General features: G+C 39.4%; 1 protein-coding gene across 9 annotated transcripts in view; it reads left to right on the top strand.

Annotated features, from left to right (window-relative positions):
• Window positions 1–24093, top strand: part of TECRL (trans-2,3-enoyl-CoA reductase like) — a 73464-nt gene that overhangs the window by 46989 nt on the left and 2382 nt on the right. For 2 of the 9 annotated variants that reach the window (XM_051789550.1, XM_051789551.1), the window contains 8 exons: window positions 1283–1398; window positions 3413–3518; window positions 5204–5276; window positions 7768–7811; window positions 11424–11481; window positions 13058–13143; window positions 13560–13605; window positions 15099–16446. In XM_051789550.1, coding sequence (XP_051645510.1) covers window positions 1283–1398; window positions 3413–3518; window positions 5204–5276; window positions 7768–7811; window positions 11424–11481; window positions 13058–13143; window positions 13560–13605; window positions 15099–15283 — 714 coding nt within the window. In that variant the 3' untranslated portion in view covers window positions 15284–16446. Of the gene's footprint in view, window positions 1–1282; window positions 1399–3412; window positions 3519–5203; window positions 5277–7767; window positions 7812–11423; window positions 11482–13057; window positions 13144–13559; window positions 13606–15098; window positions 16447–24093 lie in introns of those variants that run through there. The other 7 variants (XM_051789552.1, XM_051789553.1, XM_051789558.1 and 4 more) reach the window with 7 other exon arrangements.

Below are 24093 nucleotides of genomic sequence, written 5' to 3' on the forward strand. Positions count from 1 at the left end.
CCTTTTGGAGACAGTCCTGCTATGAAAGGCTAAAATTTCAAAAAGTTTCCCCCTATAACAGAAGAAAAGAAATAGTACTGGGGGTCCCAAATGAAGGGAACCTAATTGCAGGATGTTTCTGCAGGAAAACCTTTCTTCTCCAATGCTCTTCTGAAGAGCAATTAGAAGAACAGCATCCTGGGGGGCCAAATACTAATTTTGAGACAGGTAGTCTAAATGCAGTGTTGCTTCCTTAAGCCACAGGTATTTATTCATTACAATTCCATAGCAGTGTGAATAGCCACTTTAAAGCCAAATGGACAATTAATTATAAATCTGTACCCCTTAAGCAATACTATGCACTTGAGTTATGATTTGCCAGTGCTTGTAAACGTGCAGGACTATACCGCTTCCATTTTATTCTGAGATTAATTCCAGTGGGGACAGATGATCAAATCCTGACCTCACTCTAACCTTGTTTTACTTCCTCCAGCTGTTTGTGGCCTAGGAGTGTTCCCCAACAAAAGGCAATACAGACTGTACCAAAACAAAGCCAGGACTTAAAACTGACGGAGGCTCATGGAAGCTCTATGACTCTGCCTTCTCTTCCTGCCCCTTCTCTCAGCTCTCGGTGTCTAGCAAAGGTGACAGTGGGAAGATGAAATGATTTTTTTCCTGCTTTACTTTCATCACAACAGGGTAATTTACTTGTATATAAATCTGCTCAGGCGGAGTACCACTTAGTCACTGAACAAAAGCTCAAAGCACCATGCACCAGGCAGGCTGGTCCTGCTCTTCCACCCAACACCAAATTTCGAGCAATGATCCCTCCCTTCCAGATGACTCTGCTAGCAACCAGGAGTTGAGGCTATGTTTGTTTCTGTCATGCTTGGTTGCCTTTTAACTGACTTAGCACTTAATTGCAAAAAACTCTGGCAGAAAGCAAGCTGCCTTCAGCTTTTGGACCTCGGTTTTCAGTCCTATTTTGATTCCAAATGGGCTTTTGATGTCACAGCCAAAAATATAAAGAGGAGATAAATATGGTTTTGACCACCTTCCATGAAGCATTCCTGACTGGGTTGATTTTCTACACAGAAACCTCTCTCACACTTTCTAGATGGATTTTACTCCTTTGCTAAAGAGATAGCAGAAAAAACCCTCAATGTGTCATTTAAGTCCTCAAAATGAAGCCAAAATGCCATTTGAAGGATGAATAGGGTTGTGGATAGGGGTATTCTTTTTCTCATACCTTTACTGGTACAATTTTCTACTCTGATACAGCTATTTTATTTTTCATTTCTAGTTTTTTCTAACAGAATACACTGGACCTCTTCTAATATATCTGCTCTTTTATATTCGCCTCTCAACTATTTATGATCAAGTGGAAAGTAGGAAGAACTTCCGCCACCCGGTGGTTCAGTAAGTGACACTTGTGTGAACAACTTTCCTGAAGCATGAGGAGCCAGAGGGATGGAGACTGCACTTCCAGAGGGGAGGAGGTTACACAGAGTATGGGGCTTCATACCTGGTTTAAGATTCAATTCTTACCAGTGAGGGTTTGGCATTTTAGCAGAACTCATAAGCCTGACCAAAAACGGGATCCCAGTTGCAATGGTCACCATGGGAGATGCAGTATTTCCTCCAAATAGTTTGCACTCTAGACACAAAGCCTGAACAGAGGGTGAAATAATAAAAACAGTGGGTAGTAACTTGACCAAGTCAAGCTTGACAGAGAAGAGAGGACAAGACTTCAGGTGTCCCACTCCCAGTCTATTTATAGCACATTCCTGCTCATGAGATGAGTAGCATCAGCATCCAGCACAGAGGATAACTACCCCCACACCAGCGCTCACCTAGGCAGAAGAAGGAGGAAATTCAACAGGTGTGCATGTCATGAGTCAGGTCAAGAAATTCTAAAGGGGCATCTCCACAGGATGGTGGTATAATGCACCAGGAAGGCTGGGAACTTTCACACTTAAGGAACTTCCCTTCAGTGCAATTGGCCCCATTCTGGGTGGTTATTGCCTGTCAGAAGGGTAAAATGTGACCAAGGAAAGCCTGTCATCTGTGTAAGTTGGACTACATGTTGGAGGGCACACAGGGAACTAGAAAGCTCAAAGGACTGTACAGCTCTCCCACAGCACTTTTTCCACACTATGATTGCAGAATCGAGGGAACTAGTATACAGCAGAGAAACACAGTGAGTAATAATACCTTTTACAGATGGAGGGATAGACACTTGGAGAGACATTAAGGGGGTTAGTGGAGCTGGGAATTAGAACAGAGAATTGAATGTAAATCCAGAGCTGCAAGATGTTTGTCTTCCTTCTCTTGCTCATATGCTTAAAGGGAGAGCACAGAAGAACCAGAAACACCTTTACCTTCTTTTATGTGGGCAAGGAGTGTACAGAATCCTTCCGGTGGCCACTCCTTAATGGGTTCATCTGAGGGCCCCATCCTAAGCCAAATTCATTTTAAAATTCCCAGCAAAGCTGAAAGTTTGCTCCAGGCTTTGGATAAGTCATTAATTGTTTGAAAATTTTTTAGCTCAACTCTCTCTGGTTTAATCACTTTGAAATTGTTTAATCTTTGACTCTGGCTTCCATACAAGATGCATAATAAAAGTATTTGAGATTTTACATGCTGAAAACCACTTTTCATTTATGTCTTATAATTGGTTTGCAGAAAGATGGGCTATGGTAGTGTGGTAAATGTAACCAAGATAAAATGCCATCAAGAATCACTCTTGACATTTGTTTCAGAAACTCAATCACTATGAGCTGCAACTCATTCTCGGAAGCAAATCAGCAATGCCTGTTATTGTTTCATAATCGTCCTCAAAAGAGAATCAGTATAATAATTTCTACCACAATTACCTCATTTCTTTATAACAGGCAACGAAAAAGCCATCAGAATGGATTAACTTTGCAAAAAAATCCCATTTTGCGTCCACAAGGAAATGAAATACAAACTACCTCCATGCAGCTACTTGAGTTGGCAAAGGACAAGGATATTCAAAATGTTTTTAAATGTCAGACACATCCTACAGGAGCATTAAGGTGGCCTTAAAACATAGGAGACTTCTTTTTGAAAAGCACGTCAGACTCCTGGTTGTACACACAGCTGTCCTGTCTAAATGTCTTTTAGGGCTATGTATCACATTCAGAGCTCGAGAAGCTCTTTCTAATTCAAGGCTAGTAAAAAATAAGTTGCTTCCCTGCGAAATGCAAGCAACTTTGTACAACATTGAAAATGATTCCATTAATCTTTGGTTCCAGATGCTTCAATTAACACAATAACTTAAATCCCCCTATTTCAATGTGACTGCAGTTTTGGAATATTAGTTCTTATTCCTTTCATGACATTAACTGTGAAGTAATAAAAAGTAATCTTTCACTTACCTTAATTTCCTTTCTTTTTTTTTTTCTTCCAGCTTGGCCTGCTTCTGTCACTGTTTACACTACATCAGACATCTTCTGGAGACATTATTTGTTCACAAGTTTTCAGAAGGGCACACTCCTCTGAAAAATATGATAAAGGTACCAATATGTTTATCATTTTGTGTAAGAGAGAATATTCTCCTATCAAAGAGTCCTTGGAAGGAGATAGGGAAATAAAAATTTATTTTGTAGTTCCAAGAACCATGTTTAGTCTAAATACAGACACAGGAAAATTTCAGGGCCATGTCCCCAAGGACATGAATTAAAATTAATGTCCATTTTAGTTCCTGCATGTCAATGTCCACTTTGACTCATCCACCCAAGGGGCTGATTGTCATGTCCAGGATATTTTTGAGACTGAATCCTATTTTATTATGAGAGCTGCTGCTGCAACATCTAGCAATGTTGATAGAAATCACGCACTACTACCTCTGTGCAACATAAATACAGAGAGAGAGCCAGGCCTTGCATTAGGAAGCGAAAATCAAATTACAAGTAGAAAAAAAATTCTTCTGATGGAGGCCTCAGGCAGGACAATACTGAGCTGGCCTAGTCTTCTGTCTCCCAAAGCCTCCCGAATGTCCACTGTGTGTCATTACTCATACACTTTCCTTTCTTTTATTTCACACACTCTATCTCGGTCACTTTGTATCACACCCCCACCTCATTCAATGTGACTTAAAGACCTTCCTTTTAAATGTTTTGAATGTTTTTAGGGTTTTAGTAAAGGAAATAAACATACGGCCATGATAAGGGGCTTGACTCAATTCCAGTCAGAAAGGAGCTAATGAGATGCACATATAGAGATGCATAAGCTAAATAAGCCAAATGGCTTTGGAACCAGAGTGACTCATGTATGTGGGAGTTAAAGACCCAGAGTTACTGTTATCCCATTGTGTTCCACAGTGACATTGCATAAAAAGATTAAAAAGAGACAGCCTGACTTGCAGCCCTATTTATGGCATGGAACTGCATCCAGTCCTAGCACACTGTTCTTCTTCAACAGCTACTGAGCATGGGATCCTTAACTTAGACACACAGAAAAGTTTTATCCAGTCTCCGGGGTGGTTTTGATTGTTTGGCTGGTGGATTTTGGTTTACTCTTGCAGAAAGGATGGGAGCAGTGACTCCTACACAGATCAAGAACATAATCACATTATCTCTGCTTGGGCTTTACTAAGCCCATGGCTTCAATCACCAAGCAAAGGCAGTTGGGGTGCTGTTTTTCAGCAAGATGATAAAATGGGGTGCAATTTATGGGAGTAGATGTAGTGTGTAGGCCAAATATGTTTATAGGAAGGATGTTCCTTATTTTTTTGACAGGGTTAAACCAGGCTTATTCACTTTTACTCCTTATTGTTTTGTCTGGTTTAACATTCTGTTTGTCTAGCTCTATCTTGCTTGGAAATGCTGAATTTAAGGTACAGTAACAGCTCAGCTGTGTTCACCATCCCCAGACTTTTAATAGTACAACTTAGAGAAATGTGCTCTTCAGCAGTAGAATCAAAGAATGAGAAAACAAACCCCAATTCCTACAACAGACATAAAACACATTTAACACAATAATAATAATAATAAAAATCTATGTTGTGTCCTTTTTTTCCTTTTCCCCTAGCTTCACAGCATCTTAAAAAAGATATATATTCTGAGACTCACAAAGCCACTGCAAAGTCTTTCAGTGGTCATCTGGGTTTTGCACTTACTGGAATTTATGTTTATAAAGTTCCAGTTTGTACTTGCTTATTGCCCTTTCAAAAAGATTATCTTTTTTTTGTCTGTTTCAGGGCTGTGCCTTTTACTGGGGATTCACATCCTGGATCGCCTACTACATCAACCACCCACGGTATACTCCACCATGTATGTATGAGTAGAACACAAATCTGACCTTGGTTTTAAAAAGTTTTTGGCATGTAACCTCAAGTCCTCCAAAATCAATAGATGGTCCCACATGGGATCATATGACTAATCTAGCAGAAAATAGCCTTTACACCCTGTCAGAAGGAAGATTCTTATGTTGGAGGCACCTCTGCTTGTGCCACCAAATGTATGTGCCTGTTCAATAATGGGCAATCACTTTCCAGTTTTATCAACTGGAAACATCGGCCAAGTGGAGGAAACATTGGCCAAGTGGAGAAAACACAAAAATTTTGCTCCTCTTCACAACATTTGTATTAAGAATACAGGAGAAAACTAGAACTGTCTGCATTTTCTTGGAGGAGATATTTATTTGCTAAAGATACATCCTTTTCATGAAAATTAGGATTTTCTTTTTCTTTCTTTTGTTTTTTTGTTGTTGTTGTTGTGAGAAATCAGTAAAAATCCATCCCATACTGCTGATAACCAAAAGATCCTATTTTTTGAACTTTCAGGTTTCATTCATCATTTTGTTTCCTCTAATCATATTTGATTGTTGCACTGCTGTATCTTCATGACTTTTTCTTTTTACTCTTTGAGCCTTTGCTTCTTTTGAGCATTATTGGCTTCAGTTTTATTTTCTGCTGTTTTACTTCCCTCGCTACACCATAGTCTTTCTTTTCCTTTGTATATTAGATTTATCTATGAGCTTTGGGAACAAAGCAGTTGCTTTGTCATTTTTATTTACACTCAGGTAAATTGCTAAGTTTTCTCAATAAAAAAATTCTTGTACGTGACACTTGCTTTTCTTTCAAAACAGCACAGAAATTCTGTTTCAAAACTATGTGATTCATTGAAAGACAGTTGAATTTGCTGTGACTTTAACAACAAAGCTGCAGACAATATAGAAAACTCCCTAGACACAGTTTTTAGCGGTCTGGGCTATCAAATCAGTAGGTTCAGCTTCTTTATTGAGGAAATCATTTGTTCAAGATACAGAAGAGAAAGGTTTTAGAAGAAATATTTCCAATTGCTTACAACTGCCTTAAAATGACAGTTATAGGTATTTGGGTCTGATGATGGAGATCACCAGCCCTCTGACATGGTTAGTGGAATCAGTAAAACACTGATGGTTTATTTTGGATGCAGGAACAGGTAACCTCCACAGCCCTTTCCAGCAATGACTGGTCTGGAGTCCAGCAAGGAAAGGCAAGATAGTTGCAGAATTTACCACAGGAGTGGTAAGTTAAGCCAGGTTGACAAAGGGCCTATGAAGAACATCTGCTTAGCAGCTACATGCTCAGAAGTTGACATGTGCTGGTGGTTCCGAGGAGGCCTTTTAGCACATGCTCTTGGCATCACTGAGGAGTCATGTGCCAGCCAGAAAAAAAGGGTTCTCAAAAGTAAAGGCTTGATGAGACTTGGTCAGGGAGATGAGGTATATACATATGGTTTGTGTCCATCATCTGTGAGCAAGGTTTACTTGAGAACTGCAAACCTTTGGAGATGAACATGGTCTGGGGACAAGAGCAAAGAGGAGAAGGCAGGCAAATGACAGGTAAAATTTACAAAGGCTAAATATATTTCTTGCATGGTGAGACTGAAGCATATTGTAGCTACGTAGTAAAGCCTCACTATTGACTCACTACTAAAAAAAAAAGGTAGTGGATGATGTAGGGATAGGTACAATTTTGGAAGAATTTGTGACAGAAAGCTAGAACTCGATTTCACTTAGGAAGACTGTAAAATGCCTTCTCAAACAGGTTAGATGGTTTTTGCTTCCTTCCTTCTGCATTTCAGAGGAAGTTGCAGGGAGAAGCTGTGAGCAAGATATCTCCCTTGTATGCCGAGTGATAACAAGTTTGCAGACATGTACAAGGCCTCCTCTGGCCACAGAGGGTGGGGAACGAGAGAGAAAAGATACAAAAAGCATTGGAGAAGGCAGGGCATTGCCTTTTTTCCCCTGGGGGCCAGGTATGTGCAGCATCATTAAAAAGTGGTCCTTGCATTTGAAATAAATTTTTTTTTTTTAATAATACCACTGCCTTGGCATTCTTGGGAAAAATAACTGCGTATGTTGTACCTTACAGATAGCTTATGTATTGGGTTCTCTGCTCATGGGGATAGAAAGGCCTATGGATAAGGCTGTGATTCTTGGCCTGGTTCTGCCACTAACCTTTACTTCTCTTTACTCTTTTTGCCTTTTCAATTTACCACCACCAGCTGCTTTGACAAAACAATTGGATAGATGAAGATGGCAAATAAGTAAAAAACATTAGGTGAAACCTGACTTGAGATCAGTGGTGAAGAGACTGGTATTTCTAGAGTGCTGTTACTATTTGTATTGTCTTCATATTGTGTGATAATATCCAATCTTTCTGCAGAGCCTGTCAGGAAAGAAGTATTTCTGCTCCTCAGCACTAGATTAATTTCACCCATAGCAAACCATGTGCATACCGTAAAATGCAATTTATCATTTCATTCTGTTTTCTAGCATTTGGCCACAGACAAGTTTCTTATGCTGCCCTTGCTTTTCTGGTACGTACAAAAATGAAGTTTTATTAATGACTGTGGAAAAGGAGTAAGTCACAATTTAGTAATATGCAGTAATACTGTTACGCATTTGTGTATATACGTATATGTATATATGACCATGCCCACAGCCCTGTTCCTTTGATGGGATTTAGGTTTCACAGGTTTCTCAGTCAGGAGGTCTTCTGCTACTACTTATGTATACAGAGGTTAATGTGAAGTACTGTATCAGAGAGCCATGAGGACATCATCAGCGTTATTACTACTGATAATTGTGTTAAAACACAATTATTTAGGCAGATTGAAACTTATGGTTTTGAAAACATTGAAGAATTACATCCTAAACAGGCTTTGCAATAGTTCAGCGTACCCTGAATAACTTCACCTCAACAGCTAAACAATAAAAAACAATAAAAACAATCTCTGCCAAAGTGGCTTAAGCCAAGGGAAAGTGCAGCTGACGAAGGACGGCTGAGACTGATGTTTGAATGAACGTAATTGCACAGGGAGACAGAAGCTTAGTCACTTCTCACATGGAAATGTAAATTCTTCCTGTCCTCTGAGGGCATTTTACTTGGAACTGCTGGGTGATGACTTACCCAAGCAAGCATGGGTTAGTATCCAAAACAGTCAGCTTCTTTGAAAGTCAGATACAGATCGGTTTCCAGAAGTAAAACAGGAAGATGGGACATTAACAAGTCTAGGCTCTTTCAGGCAACACTACTCAGAAAAGCATTCAAAAACTCCTTTAGCAATACTGAAATGCTTTTGTAAATTGGGACCCTTAAAGATCACAATTTTGGCAGTGTTTGTTTCTGGGGCTGGCCATGCAGTTCTCAGCTTTTCAAACCTTAATAAGGTATAGCAAACACAAGCAAGATACACATACGAAGAAGTTCACACGCTCCATGAGGCTCTACAGCTGAAAACAATAATCCAGTACATCAGGGACAGGAGGTTGTGGCAGTGGTGGGCAGTAGTGTGCCCAGAACCTTGCTCTCTGTACTCTTCCCAAGCTCAGGGGTTATTTGAAAACAAGAAAACTGCTGAATATCCAGTGCTACCAGAAAAACTAGTCCTCGTCAAAGTCTCTACGTAGAAAAAGCCTTCTTTTCTATTGAAACATCCTTCCTTGCCTCAGTGTAACATGCCCTGCTATAGCTTTTAGGGAAATTGCTGCCATTAAGCAAAGGGATGAGTCCTGTCAGGGTTGTTTGATATAAAATATGACGATCCCCTTCAGATCTGCATCAGCACCTGGTCTGTGGTCTCAGTTCTTACAGCTCTTTTGAGAACTCGCTACCCATGGAAACTCAAAGCCCTTCCCTTTCAGATCCTGTGCTGGCAGATTCCCAGACAATGATTTTAAAACACCAACAAACAAAATAAAATAATTTGAAGCTGTTTTCACAGGTTTCTAAAACATATGAATAAAATATTTGGAAGATTTCTTTTTCTTACCCTCTTTTAAACCTTGTGTTTATTGCATATCCTGATTTAAGTGTATACATCTGCAGCTGCCGTAAACAACAGTACTGAGTAATATGAAGAGTGTCTGCAGGCCCTTCTGAAAGATTGTCACATTTAGAGAAATGAGTCTAAGCTTTGCAGGGATGTTTTTCTCATGGGCTGCACACAGAACATAAAAAGTATATATCTAGACTTCAATATTTTATAATTGTAAATATGGTAAGCTTTTCTGTTGATGTTCCCCACTGCCCCATATTTTATATCTGAGACACTAAGGACTAGCTTACGTTTAGCACTACTTCTCAATGTAGAACATTAACAGTCACATTTCTAGAGAGGGACACAAGAGTTAATTACAGCAGAAGGCAGCTGCAGAGTCAAAGGTAAGTCAATAAAAAACCCCGCAGAAATGCCCTTTGCTTGTTTTACTTAGAATTGATTATAGAATTAGTAGGGGTTAACTATAGTTTGTGAATGTCTCCTGCTCCACAATAGTATGGGCATCGCACATTTCAGTATGTATAGTGTTTCACAAAACCACTTTTAACTACAAAACCTTTTTCTTTGAAATAATAGTAATTAGAAAAAAAATCATGTTCCTAGCTGATAATGGGAAGTATGTAAATTAAAATTACTTCTATTGCTATGGCTAGAGTTATAGCTTTGGATATGGTATTTTAAAATAGAATTTCCTTTTCTGGCTATTTATTGTTTTGCATCTGGTAGTTATAATAGATGACCATCAGGTAGTTGTAATTAAAAAAACATAAAAGAACAGCAAGATTTGAACCATAACTACATATCCATGCAGAATAACAGTTTTGCTAATAGACCTGATTTAAACTTTCCAAATAAACCCCACAAAAACCTCTGTCTAAAGGGGGAAAATTTTTCAGCAATGGTATCTACAATGTTCTTTCAGATAATGGCACATTTCAATATAAAATGAAGTTATATATTCTTTCAATTAGTTTTAATTTAGCTTTCAATTTAGCTTTACTTACTTTTACAATTCAGTTTTAAAGTTTAAAGGTTTTTTTTTTTTTGTATTAATTTTTGGACTTTATGCTTTTAATGTCTCTAGATTTTAGCATTTTCCTTTTTATTTAATTTCTTAAACTTTTTCCAGCCTTGCAAAATTTAGAATGTCAAATGATATAAGAAAACAGAACTTTTTAACAGTGCATTTTTTCAAGTGGAGAGGAAAAATCAGTCTTCAAACCTAAAAAAGAATAAGAGAGTTCAATTCAGTCTGAAATGTATGCAGTATTTTGATTTTCTTCGTAAAGCAAGGGAAAAATTAAACACATAAAACTACATAGTTGTGCTGGCAGGTCTTCTTTTTCAGGAATTGAAACTGGTTTTCCTGCCAGCTCCTACTTTAAATATGGGTAAATATTGGGTTTGATTCTTCAGGAGTTGTAACTGAGGAAGTACTGAAAACCTCAAGAAAATCTGAAATCATCTACTACTACATGCTGTAAAACCAAATGGGGAGACACGATGCCTCTTCCAAAGATTTAAAACATTTAAATATTAACGACCAAGCTTGAGAGGTTGGTTAGGGCTGAAAACGTAAAAGCCAGAGAGTTGCAGAACCAGGAATAATACTGGCTCCGTTCATTTATCAGTTCCTGACTACTATCCATTCCACCAGTCTGCCCTTCAGAGAACCACTGCCTTTTTCTTCACCCTATTTTTTCCTTCGTGTTATGCTGAACACCTTTGAAAGTGTGTGTAGGAGGAGGATAGGCACCTTACTCACAACATCTTTGCAAAGCCAGCTTTTCACCTACTTTTTTACAGCCTGGATTAAATCCAAAATAAATCGAGAAAAGCATCTCGCTGAATTCCTTAGACCCAGAGAGTCTCCCTGGTCTCCCCAGAGCAAAGCATGTGACCCATGCTGAAGGCCTGCCTGGACCGAGCTCTGCAGTGACTGAAGCAGGGGCTTTCACCCCAGGCTGCACCCATGGTGCTCATTAGACACTCGTGTGTTTCACAAAGATCACAGGCTGCATTTCAGAGTACATATTTTCTGGATACAGAGACTTGAGTTGTAGAGGGGGGATTCTGCTTATGCACTGCAACACAGTTACCACAGCATTTTAGGCATACAACTGAAAACATGTTTTTAATGTCTTGCAGATGTGTGAAGCTGGAAATCACTTTATCAACGTAGCTTTAGCTCACCAAACTAATTCAGGTCTGTCTTTCTTTCCTGTTTGTCTATTTAAGACTGAAGTGTGCTGAACCTATCCATCTTCTGCTGGTGTACAGTAATTTATGTACCTACATCCACAGATTAAAGAAAGATGAAGTAGGTACCATGCTATCAGTCTAACATCAAAATAAATGTGGTGACAAGAAAACATTAGCAACACTGCTGTTGTTCCAAAGCTTCTAGTAAATCTATCTTAATTAAACACAACTGCAATTTAAATATGTATTTAAGCACAGTTCTTTAAAGCATGCTGGTGGCTGACAGCAGATTCCATTTTAAATAAGTCTCAAAAACTTTTAAACTATATTGCAGACTTTTTAGATGCATGCATCTCAGGCAAAGATACACACACATATATACAAATACACAAAGAGACACTCATAAATACCTGCACAGGCATCAATGTAGACTTATGCTCTTAAAAGGCTGCTCCTAAAAAGGGTTTTCAGGACCTTTTGTATCATGAGAATAGAAGTTATACTATGTATACTGGCAAGTAAAATACAGTTTCAGACATTAATAGTATAATTTTCCACTATAACATCCTATTCAAGAAACTACTTTACCACAGTACGATCAGCTTCACACACAGAAGTCAGTTTCTATTCTGGAAGGCTTTTCATGCACTGTGATTAGGCAGGTGCTTATATTGTTTGGTGCAAGGGGCCTAATTCAGTTTAAAAGCAGCAGGAGTTAAATAATTTAATTACATTCTCAGTGCCTACAAGTATTAAAGATAGCATTGTTGCCAGTACTTAAAAATATTGATAATAGATAATTTCTGCAATTCTTTTCTTGCTTTTTTCATATGGTAATGCTAGTCCTTGATGAGAAATCACTGACATATTTCCTAACAGAAAATCTTTCAATTCCAACTTCAGAATAATTAATTATTTTTACCTGCTCACCGGTCCAAGACAGCAAGGAAAGGGAAAAAACCCAACCAAACATAAAAACCCACAACAAAACAAACCAAGCAAAAAAACCCCAACCAACCCCACGAGACCACTGAATTTGTATTATGTATTAAATATCTAAAATATAAAGTATACACTATGATCTTTTTGTGTGAGCCTTATCAGCGGCTGTAGAGGGTAATCCTGTTAGCCCTGGACTTTTTTTCCTATTCTAACCAGAGATGTAGGGTGAGGATGTGGGAGCAGACAGGTTCATATTCCTGAACCAGGCTGAATAAGATACGGTTGCATCCTTTATATCCCAGTAGAGTGCCCTTAGTCCTCACCTGCTAGCTAGTACACATTAAACTACTTGTCTCTCTCTTCCTCTGAACAGAAGTTGCATCCTCTGGACATGCCAGACTTTCTTGTAAAAACTGATGCAAGGTTCACTAAGCAGCATTCTCACTGGGATACATACAGCTTTCGCTATCTCCAAAGAGTTCACCAAAACTTTTCTAAAAAGTTGTACTCTGAGAGCATTGGCCAAGGGGATGGCTGTTACATAGGCAAGCTGTGATAAGGTTCAGTTCATCTCTCCCTGTATTGAAACTGATTCTGTCTGATTTTTCCCCTGCTCCTTTTTTTTTTCTTTTCATAAGGAAATAAAACCTGTTTTCCAAGTCCAACTTACAACCCCTTCACATGGCTCTTCCTACTGGTGTCCTGTCCCAACTATACATATGAGGTACATGACTTTCTTCTGCTTATATGCAAAGGGTAGGTGGTTACTGTGCTTCAGCCTTTGTCTCCAGAAATCTGCAACGCCTCCATGCAGATCCCTCTGCACATCAATCGTGGTGTTCTGTATGTCAGAGTCTCCTTGTTCCCACAAATATTTCTCCACCAGACCCTTCTCTTCCCTCATGTCACTATTATGGCTCTTGTTTTTATTTCCCTCCACTACAGACTCCCCAGTGATTCAAGGATTTACTGCTCATCTCTTCACCCTATCCAGCACACTGGGGGGTTCATTTCTAGCTATTTTCCCTCTCCCACTTCCAGTACAAGTACCATGCTCTTTTTCTGGGGATAGCTTTTGAAAACTTACCATTTTGCTTTACGTAAATATACAACTTACAGTGCTTTTTTTCTTTGCAACAGGCTGGGTCTTGGATTAGTTTCACAGTGATGACACAAACTCTGCCAGGTAAGTTTGAAACAGAATGAAGACAGCATCTAAAGTGTTTGTGGAAGTGAATTCTGGAAATCTAAAATTTGCCAAAAAAAATTTATAGCATATGAAATATTGCCATCAAATTCCCCTTGTGAGATATCTGTGTGAATCTTCAAAGTGCTACCCTCAGAAAGCTGTGGAGAGTGTGAACACCACTGCAACACCTTATTTGATCAGTATCAGCTCTCTGCTTTTGGTGACATATTACTGTTCCTTCCATTTCCACAGTGAAAGCAGACTTTGAAATTTAGAAAAACAATAAGTCAGTATTCTTCATTTACAGTCAATCATTTTTGATATAGGAAAATTTTTTTGCATTGTAAACCTGGAATAATACTTCTAACAGGGAAAGAAAAATCCATGTACTTAGTATTTCAAAAAGAGGAAAGACAACATGTTCTTGGTAGCATTTCCCTGTTTACTTGTATTAGGCAGCCAGCTCGTAACTGCAGCCAGCTTAGTAGCATTTGTGACTCTTGTTCAGTACTTTCCTGCATCCTTAGAGACCCAAATACTCATAAAAATATGGCTCCTGGAACTAAGCTTTCTAAAACAGTCACTTTTTAATTATTTTTCCATTTCAAAATAGAAACCTATAAAAACTACTTGCAAAAAGTAGCCCCACGTGGTTTAAAAATGAAAAAGCAATGAATTTCAAAAGTGGGTTAAACTACATCATGCAAAGATTAAACTTTAAATTTTGTGTGAAAAGATGAAACATTTTTGTGCTTTAGGCTCTGATATGGAAATTATCTGAAAGTCTGGGGACATTTAGGGCTGTCCCTACAGTGGCAGGAGCAGTAACATATGAAGCACTCTCATCCTTGCTGTAATTGTCCCAGACATAACTCAAGCAGATGCCAAATGAATGTTTCTGATTCACCATCTCATTTTAAGGAAGAAAGGATAATGAATTTGCAAAATGCGTCAGTAGAATCATCTCCCATTTGGTGCCACTCAGCCTGAAGGGAGAGGTACCCAAGACCCACTTACTGGCTCCTGACAAGCACAGCAGGGTCCTGGGAAGTCTGTAGATTTTGGGCTTTTTGAGACCTTACTGCCAGGCAGCTAAATCAGGCAGCTACTGCCTACTTGCTCCAGGGCTGAGCTCTCCCTCCACACAGCAGGAAGTTACAGCACAGCTCCCTGTTATGGTTGAGAGCCAGAGGTAAAAACAAAGAAGTGTTATGGTCCAAAAGCAAACCAGAAAAATAGTTGAGAGAGGCCATGGGTAATTCTATGTTGAGATGACACCATGGCCAAGGAGGCCTTGTGAGTTATGGTGCAGTTGTAGGTGATACATGTTGTGTCTAACAGATGTGAACATCATCTGTGTGAATTCTGATGTTGAGGATGAGCCTCAGACTATGGTATATGAGCAACTGCAAGGCTGAGAGCAAGGACAGAGTTGTCTCTGCCCACAGAAGAGACTGCAAACATTTCCATAAACCCTATTGCATTCACAGAAACAGACATGGAAAGAAGACACATGATCCTTTTCTTTAAATCTTCTTCCTTGGTAGTTGGCATTTTTGCTTTCCTGATGGTCATCCAGATGTCTCTCTGGGCCCAAAAGAAACACAAGCTGTATCTGAAGAGATTTTATCCAGAAGTGCGGAGGAAAGCAGCTATGATTCCTATCATCTTCTGAGATCTTCATAAGAGTTGGAGTCCAAATGTACAGTTCAAGAGCCAACTCAGAGTCATTTCATTGAGTAACCAAGTGGATCAGAGGAAGAACTACTGGATATCTTTTTCAGAAAATTAACAATTCAAGGCAAAGAGCTTTTAATTAAGTGCAAAAATACAGCTCTTGAATTCTTGGTTCCTGCTAAAAGATATGATTTAATTAGATTTTCTGTAATGGAGCTAATTGGAAAGGGACAAGAAAACTGCTTATATTGAATGTTAGATATTTAGCTGGTGTAAGTGGGCACAGATGCTGTTGCAATTAATGAACACGACTCATCTGCATGCATTCAGGTCTGGTAATTTTAAGGTTCAGAGTTATATGTTGACAAGAGTCTTGGATTTTTGCACTAGATGTTTCATGGCCTTATTTCTATTAAACTGCACAAAATCAGCACATTCTGCCTCAGTTCCTCTAAACCATCACATCAAAGGGTGACCGCTTTGCTGTGAGCACCATTTAGTCTAGCTTCACAAGGTTTTTCTTTCTTTTCTCTTTTTTTTTAAATCAAATTTCATATCAAATTGTTCAGTACAAATTGGCTTAAATTGGTCACTGCAAAGAGGTCTAGCTTTCTTTTCTTTTCAGATAGGCAGATCAGCTCCACAATCTCAGTTTGTGAGGTGCTTTCCATTTTGCTACTAATTTGAGGCATGACCTTGGGTACATCATTTAAGTCTGTCTCCCTTTCCCATTGAACAGTCTGGAAATAGCAGAAGACTTTCTGCACTAACAAGCATGTTAAGATCCCCTTGTTCAGTGCCTGATTGCATCCAGACACCATTCACCTTACTTGTATCAGGCACTGTGAAATCCATGGGCACAAGGTGAACCAGAGTACAGTTTGTTATCAAAAAGGAAAGAGATCCTGCCACATGCATTTCTGTCCATATTTTAACAGCCTCAGATGGACACTGTTGAAAGGCTTCAGCTCCCCTTAAGTTTGGTCAGGCTCTATCTTTGCTTTCCAGGACATTATTTCTAAGGGATTCTCTGGGCTTGTATTCAATTCCTGAAAACACTATGTAGCTCCATTTGCAAATCAGTGGCATCCGCATCATCCAGAAGCACAATTTTAGTCACATAGAGCAGAAAAACCAGAGCTGCTTCAGCAGGTATTAAGATATGGACAGCTAGGGCATTAAGTCCTTTTTTCGTTCTATTTCTGTTGCACATTTATCAATGTCTTTTGGCTCCCTGAGGCTGGTGAAAAAGCTTGCCTAAAGAACTTTATAATCATTAGAGAAACACTGTAGAGTACGCAGGCAAGGCAGGTAGTTTGTCTCCTAAAGGCGCCATTATCTTTGCACCATCTCAGGTGTTCTAACAAAGTTAATTTGCCCAGTAAATTGGGTTCATATCCCTCTTCTAATGTCTAACTTGCAACACTTATCCTAATAGCCACTGTAACTCGATTTCATCTTTGTAATGTAAATAGATCACTTTCCATATTTTTAAACTTGTATCCTGTGAACACCTACAATTTTTATTCCTCTCAATGGAAAACCCTAATCAAAGTGAATATGCACTTCTCTAACCCAGACTGCTAATAAAGACCTATTTTTGAAAAATTATTTTCTGTACTCTATAATCACATACTTAACAACAATATTTTTAAAACTCTTTTTTTCCAGACAGTGTTAGATGTGTGAGTCAAGACTGTTGTCTGTTTTTTTAATGCAGCTACTGAGGATTCTTTTAATTTCATGTTTATGAAATGTCTCATTTTATCAATCTTCAAGTTTAAAATAGTCCATGTGGGAGGGCAACTTACCAAAATTAATTACTTATCTGTTAATCTTTTGATTGCAATGGCTGCAGCTTTAAGTTTGTTCAAGGCATGTTTCCAGTGTGATTCCGATGGTTAGGAATATGGTTCCTACAGTTAGCTTAGGCAAAGGAAATACTTCAGGAATTGTTCACCCTGTTCATTAGTTGTTTGTTCAGTACATGGGGTGGGTAGGAGAAGGATTTTGGCTCTTGTAGTAAATGACTGAAGTTTTAAAGTAAGGTAAAAAGTAAAGTAAAGAGTGAGAGTAAATACCAAGTAAGAACAAGTGAAGATGAGTTGCAGAAGGCTCTCTGATATTTTGAAATTCATCAGTGTAGTGTTGATGAGCTAAAACTGCTCTGAACAGTGTTAAATGGCTTCACAAATGGCAATAAATCTAACTTCCTGCATCTTCACAGATTTTCTTCTATTACACTGCCTTCTCTGATTTTCAGGGCAAGTTTCATGTGATTAGAACAGGTAAGTTAACTTCCTGGCATGGGGGGCATGTTCTGCTTTAAAACTAAAAGTATATAAAAATGGTCGGTCCTTGTTTTGCTAAACCTGTTGGATGCCTTGCTTTTACAAAACACCCAAAACACAAAAAGCCCAGGCAAAGAAAAGAAAAAAAAAAAAAGGCAAAAATAAGTATTACTATATAAAAAACTATGATGGACAGTGATTTAAGCCATGAGCACCATGCACATTTTGAACAAAAACAATTGTCCTCACACAAATATTTTCATGAGAAAGTTTGTCATAATTGTTCTGATTACCTTGGGAAAAATGCCTTATTAATCTCTCTCTATACTGGTATTTCTTGTATTAAGGGTTGATGAGGAAGTAAATGGTCGACTGCAAATTCCTTTGGCTGTATTTCCTCTTAAGCACAGACCTACCTTTTTCAGAGCCCTCAGTAGAAGGAAGGCATGGGCAAGGCCACCCCACTGCCAGAATGCTGCCATGTTTCAAGGTTAAAGGGAAGGAGTCAACCTCCAATATGAGCCATTAGATGCAACTCAGTACTTCTCACGTGAAGCTGCTCCTAAGGCATTGTGAAGGATGGCACCACTCCGGTGAACTGAAGGCATTGGTGTCCGTGGAGAAGGGAAAATAATCAGGACAACATGAATTACATTTTGCAATACTGCTTCTCCGTGAGGGCCATGAAATCCACTACTTACAACAAAACCTGATTTGTCCCTTTGAGCTAAATCCCTTTCTGATGCTGTTTTCCTCAGTTTTTGTATTCGGAAAGCTGACTGACCACAGGGCAGTGAATCCACTCTCTATGGTGCCCTGCCCTTGCTGTTGCTCCCAGGGCAGTGTGACTGTCCTGTGGCTTCTGTCAGCACCAAAGCTTTCCTAACTCCTTGTAGAGGCAAATTACAGCATTTCTCATGAAAGGCAGGAGGCAGCAACACTGTACAGCAGAACAATCGAGTGGTTGAAGTTGGAGACACATTCTGGTTAGCTGTGAGGAGCTGTGCTGTCCCATGTATTGGAACAATTCCTCCTTAACGGTCCTCTGGAGCTAAGCCATCTAAGCCAAGAAACCACAAATAAAGCAAGATACAGACATTTCGGGGCTACTAGGCAACAGTTCTGTCAGGAACTTTGTAAAAATAAATCAGATGGAGTATGAACAGATCTTTCTTGGCCTGCCCAATAAGGACTGTGTGAATGGCATTGCTCAGCCAGTGGGTTCAAAGCATATCCCAAAATAATCACTCCCAGTCCACCTGGAGAGACTGCCCAGTATTCAGGTCCCTCTGTGTCAGGTCACCCTGCAGCTTACAGCTGGGTTTCTGCTGTGACCCTCCAGATGGGCGAGTCTCATCTTTCCCAAATTATTCCCAAGACTTTCAAATTCAGGAGCCTGAAGCTGAGCCTAAATTTAAGGCTTCAGATATACACACTTGGATTTTTGTGGCTAGCTCTTGCCATGAAATGCCAACCTGGAAAAGAGCAGGCACCAGCTCAGGATTCCTGGTGGTGCAGGGAGGCGTTGTGATGGGGAACCGACGTGGCAGATGCTTCTGTACACAACTTGGCAGCCTACATTTGGATTCCCAGTTTGAAAAAGCCCTTAAGACCCAGCCATATGTTTATCTTACAAGATGGTTACCATATCCTCACAGCTGACAGGTCTGAAAATGATCTCAGTGATTTTGTCTTTCCATAGGGAAAGGGGAGCTCAAAAAGACACTGAAAGCAGGAGAAGTGAATAAAGGCAGATGGTCATCCTTTTTTTAAAGATGCTATTATCACCAAAATATCTTGTATTTTCCATTGTTTCGTATAAAGTAAGTGACTCTAAATTGGCTTTTATCACACTAGGAACTGAGATAAAACAGCCTGCTATCAAAGTAGTTCTTTGAAAGAGAGCTTGCAGTGATAGCTACATATAATAAAATAAAAATCACTGAATGTGAAGACTTCTAAAGCTCACTGTAAGAGGAAAAAAGCTATAGGAAAGCAAGAGACTATTTATCTATTTATAGTTTTAACAAGTGCAGCTGAACTAAAAATTAATTCAAACCATAAAGAGCTTTTCAGTAAGCTAATATTTTTCACATGATGCTTTATTGGCTTTCCTTTTCCATATTTTCCTAGGCACAAGTTTTGTCTACAAGTGATATTCCCTGTCATTAACATTCATGGAAGTTCTTAGAGAAACAACTGTATGCCTATCCCAGTGTTCGATAAATAAATGTAGACGAAGTGTTGTGCTGTCATTGAACACAGATTGGTATCTATATGAACAATATTTTTTCATGAAAGGCCTGGTTTATCATAGGTGAGTGCACAGAGGCTGCTGTATAGCTACAATTCAAGGGGCTTCTCACATCACACATGTTTAGCATCACAGAAGAATGTTGATTTTAGCAGTCTCTGCACATCTTCAGCCATCTGCAACTCAAACCTAAACTCTTTCTGTGGGTACCAGAACCAAGAGCCGAGCTGTCCCACAGCTGGTCCTGGTTGTGGTCTTGGTGTTTGGTTATTCATTTGTCTGGCACACCAGAGACTGGTTCTCACTCTGTGAGGACATCTGAGAAAACATTCATTTTTCCCTCTTGTCTGACTGGACATGCAGTTGTCCAGATGAGGATCATTGTTCACTGTGAGACTGAAATAATCCGTATTGAATCTCCTTGGAATGTAATAGTCAATCTAAGACCTCCTTATAAAAAGAAAAGTTAATGGCTTCTGTAATATGTGTGCTTAGATTAAAAAAAATCTATCACAAAGTAACACCTCCACACTACCCAGGCTTCTAACATGTACCTGCTTTTATCTAACTTCTAAAGCTTTTGAAGACTGAGGAACCAAGTATGAGGAAATCATTTATAGTTTAAAGAAATGTGTAAGAGTATTTAATAATACTAATGAATTCTATGTATAAAAAAGCAAACCACATCTTTTGTCAAAGAAATCTGATTTTTAGTCAGTTTCTTCCTAACACACAGTATTCTTCCTGTGAAAAAGTAATACATCTCTACCAGTGATCCCTTTCATTGTTTCAAGTACCTGGCCATACTCAATGGGAAAAGGCTTTTGCTTCACAATTACAAGTTCCACCATCTGGGGGCTCTTTTAAAGCACTACAGGACAGGCTCCAGAGAAAACAGATCACATCAATCATTTTTTTCCTCTTATTCATACTGAAAAGTTTATAAGTTTTCAGTTGGCTGGTGAAACTGTGACACTGTTACAAAGCAAACAAATATTTGAAAAGGTGTCCCTCTCCTCAAGACAAGAATAGAAATAAAAGGTACTTTTTATCTTTTCTATTAATAATATGAGGCCATTTCCAAGGTTCAAGGGCATCCTTGCAGAAGGAAACATTGATTAGAAATCTGGAAGAACAAGACTGTGGTTGCAGTGTGCTTTTAGGGATTAGCAGCTATGTCTTTTTGAAAGAAATTTCACTCTTTCTGACAACCGAGCTTGAAAGAAATGGATTAAAGATGACACATCTCCAATATCGCATCTCATGAAAAACAAAGTACCTATTCTTGAACCAAGAGGGAATATTTGTCATATATACAAATGCTGTATTTTTCCACCTTCTGGTTTACATCATCTCTTTGCAGAAGGTGCTTTGAACTGGACTTGTAAGCCTTTCATTCAAACTCGTAATTATTTACCTGTTAGAGCTTTGATATACACAGCTATGTCAGAGGAAAAGCACTTGATTTCAAAACACTGAGGATGAAGAATCTATTTGTGTACTGTAAACTCATTTCAGCCGTGTCGCCCCACATATATGTGATTATTTTGCTGCCATTTTTAGATATCCTTCCAATAGCCACATGAAGAACAATGTTCAGCCATGTTCAGAGACTTGTCAAATATCCCACCCTAGTCCAGGTGTAAAGTACAGAACTAAATCTTGAAGCAGTGAATTGCAATACCTGGCACTACCTGAGCCCTAACTTCAAAACACCTCTCCTTGCTTCCTTTGCTCCTAACCTCTGCAGGGCTGAAGCTACTCAGGGACTCCTTTCTGCAAAAGCACAGGTGTAATTCTTCCAGGTTTGCATCAGTATCTTACTATGAAATCATAAATCTGGAACAACAGAAGCAGCAACACTCTCAAGTACGTTTGACATGTTTTCTTATTCAGCGGGCCCTAATAAACAAAACAAAGATGGATATTGTGCTTTTATGGATACAGGGACAAACTGAACAGGGCTGTAGTAATTAGAGAATTGGTTTCTCCTCAGGAGTTCAGTGCCTTAGGCACCTATCCCAGGAGAACGCAGTGCAATAATTTGTTACTGCAATCTAACAAAGGCGATCTTGATTATGGATCTGAAATTAAATAAGCAGGTAATATATTCTGATCACATGCAAATATTTGCTAGAAGCTTTACCTCAAGCATTTTTGCACTTGGTTTGGAAATACTAATTTTAGAATAATTCTCACACATTATAATCACATGATGGACTTGCACGGAATGTGAGAGACAGAAATGCTAAAGTGTTAATGGCTCAATCGGCCATTTGCAAAAGCAGAAGAGTGATTGTGGAGGCCAAGTTTGCACCTTCCAGCCGAAGAGGAGGAGGAGAGTGTTTGGGTGTGTGGTGGTGAAACCTCTGATCTGCTTAAGAACGCTCAGGTGCAGAGTGGGTGTGCACCCACCACTGGAGGATGACCATGAGAGACTGACCTTTGTTTAGCAACAAGATGGATTTTTGAATCAGATAAGGGAAAAGGCTGATAAGAAGCAGATCCTGCGAGATGGGATAATGCTTTTTATCATGTCAGTTTCCTCCCTTACATGACTGGCTCAGGTGTAAAAATCCCCCCCCCAGGGCAAGGTATTGGGTCATTCATGAGTAGGCCTGAGGGTATTCATCCCTTCAGATGGGGCATATCTGGGTCAACTATGCTGATGAGAGAGGCAGCTGCATGTCTTAGAAGGTGCCATAAACCATCAGAGACCCCCGAGGTGCTCCCAGACTCATTTCTGGGGCCTTCCACCAGAGGACTGCGCGTGACCCACGGTGTTCCATAGGACAGTGTAGTACTCCTCACCCAAGGGGAGGTACCTGGGCATTCCCACCTGAACCTGAACGTATATTAAGCCATCGAACTTTGTGTTGTGTGGGCTCTCCCCACATCAGAAGGATCAAGACTTTGACCATCACTTTGACCAATGAGCATTGAAATTGCAACAATCAAGTGTTGTCACTGGATCCATGCATGGTGGTATCTTTCCACTGCACTGTCTACTCTTATCCTTCCTTTTTCTTTCTTTCTTTTCCTTATAGATTTTCTGAAGTGACATCTTTATACTTTTTTATTGCTATATTTCTACAGATAATAACCAAAATGGTTATATACATCCTCTCCATTGCAACCAAATTGTTCTAAAATAAACCTGCCATATATATATACATATATATGCACACACACGTATATATATAGACACATACACACATTTATATATATATATATAAACAGTGGCCATTCAGTGTCATTTCACTCTAATCTGCCCCAAGGGATCTATTAACAATAATCTCAGTTACCCTTGCATTCAATGGGGAGCTCATAACAACAGGGTAATGCAAGTTACACAGGGAATTACTGCATGCTCTGTTCTCATATATACTTGTCTTCATTGTTTCTCAGGGAAATTAAGTGCTTTTCCTACCAGTGAAGTGGTGTCCAACTTTCCTGCCCTTCTGAACTGCAATACCAAATCCTTAGGGCAGACACAGGACTTTGACTGAGGGTGTCAGTGTGTGTGATCTTCACAGAGGGAGTTCAGAAGTCACAGATAGGAGAAAAGAATCCCCACAGATTGCCCCACTCCACTGCTGCTGGTCCTGAGCCCATGAAGGACCAAAGCCCACCTCAGGCCCTTCTTCTCCCCCTCAGAGTTCCTTTGCTGACAGTCCTGGCCCTGTCACAAAGTTTCAGTGCACAAGTCCTCTTGGAACTATTCAAGACCTGAAGTGTCACGAGTCTGCCACAGCTGAGCTAGGAGATGTGCTGCAGGTGCAAGGTCAGAATGCTGAAGCCAAATGCAAGATGGGCTTAGCCATATAAATAAGTAGCCCACCAAACATCTTTTTACCTTGAGCAAGTAATTGATCAGTAACTTCTTATCCCTTAGGCAATTCTTTTGGTCCTTCCTAGCCTTCCTAGCCTTCCTGTGTTTTGTTAAGGCTCACATCTACTCGCTCTCAGCAGCAGAGGACTGCCCAGACCAACAGAAGTGAGCACAGCATCCATTGCTATCAAACACTTGGAAAAATGACTGCTTTTATTTACTGGTAAACAATTCATATAAAAGCACTAAATCTGGGCGAGCGTAAGGCAATATGGGGCAGTTTTGCCTATGGCAGTTCTGGGGCCTTGGGACTGCAGATGCATGTATCATTCAGAAAGGATATCTAAGCAAGTAAAAGGAAATACCTTGTGCAATCACATAGTTATGTTGTAATTATATGCAAATAACACATTATAAAACATGCGGATAAG

Source organism: Manacus candei, unplaced genomic scaffold (genome assembly GCF_025592945.1).
Source record: "Manacus candei isolate 608988 ecotype Guabito, Panama unplaced genomic scaffold, ASM2559294v1 h1tg000028l, whole genome shotgun sequence".
In the NCBI taxonomy this organism is placed as follows: Eukaryota; Metazoa; Chordata; class Aves; order Passeriformes; family Pipridae; genus Manacus; species Manacus candei.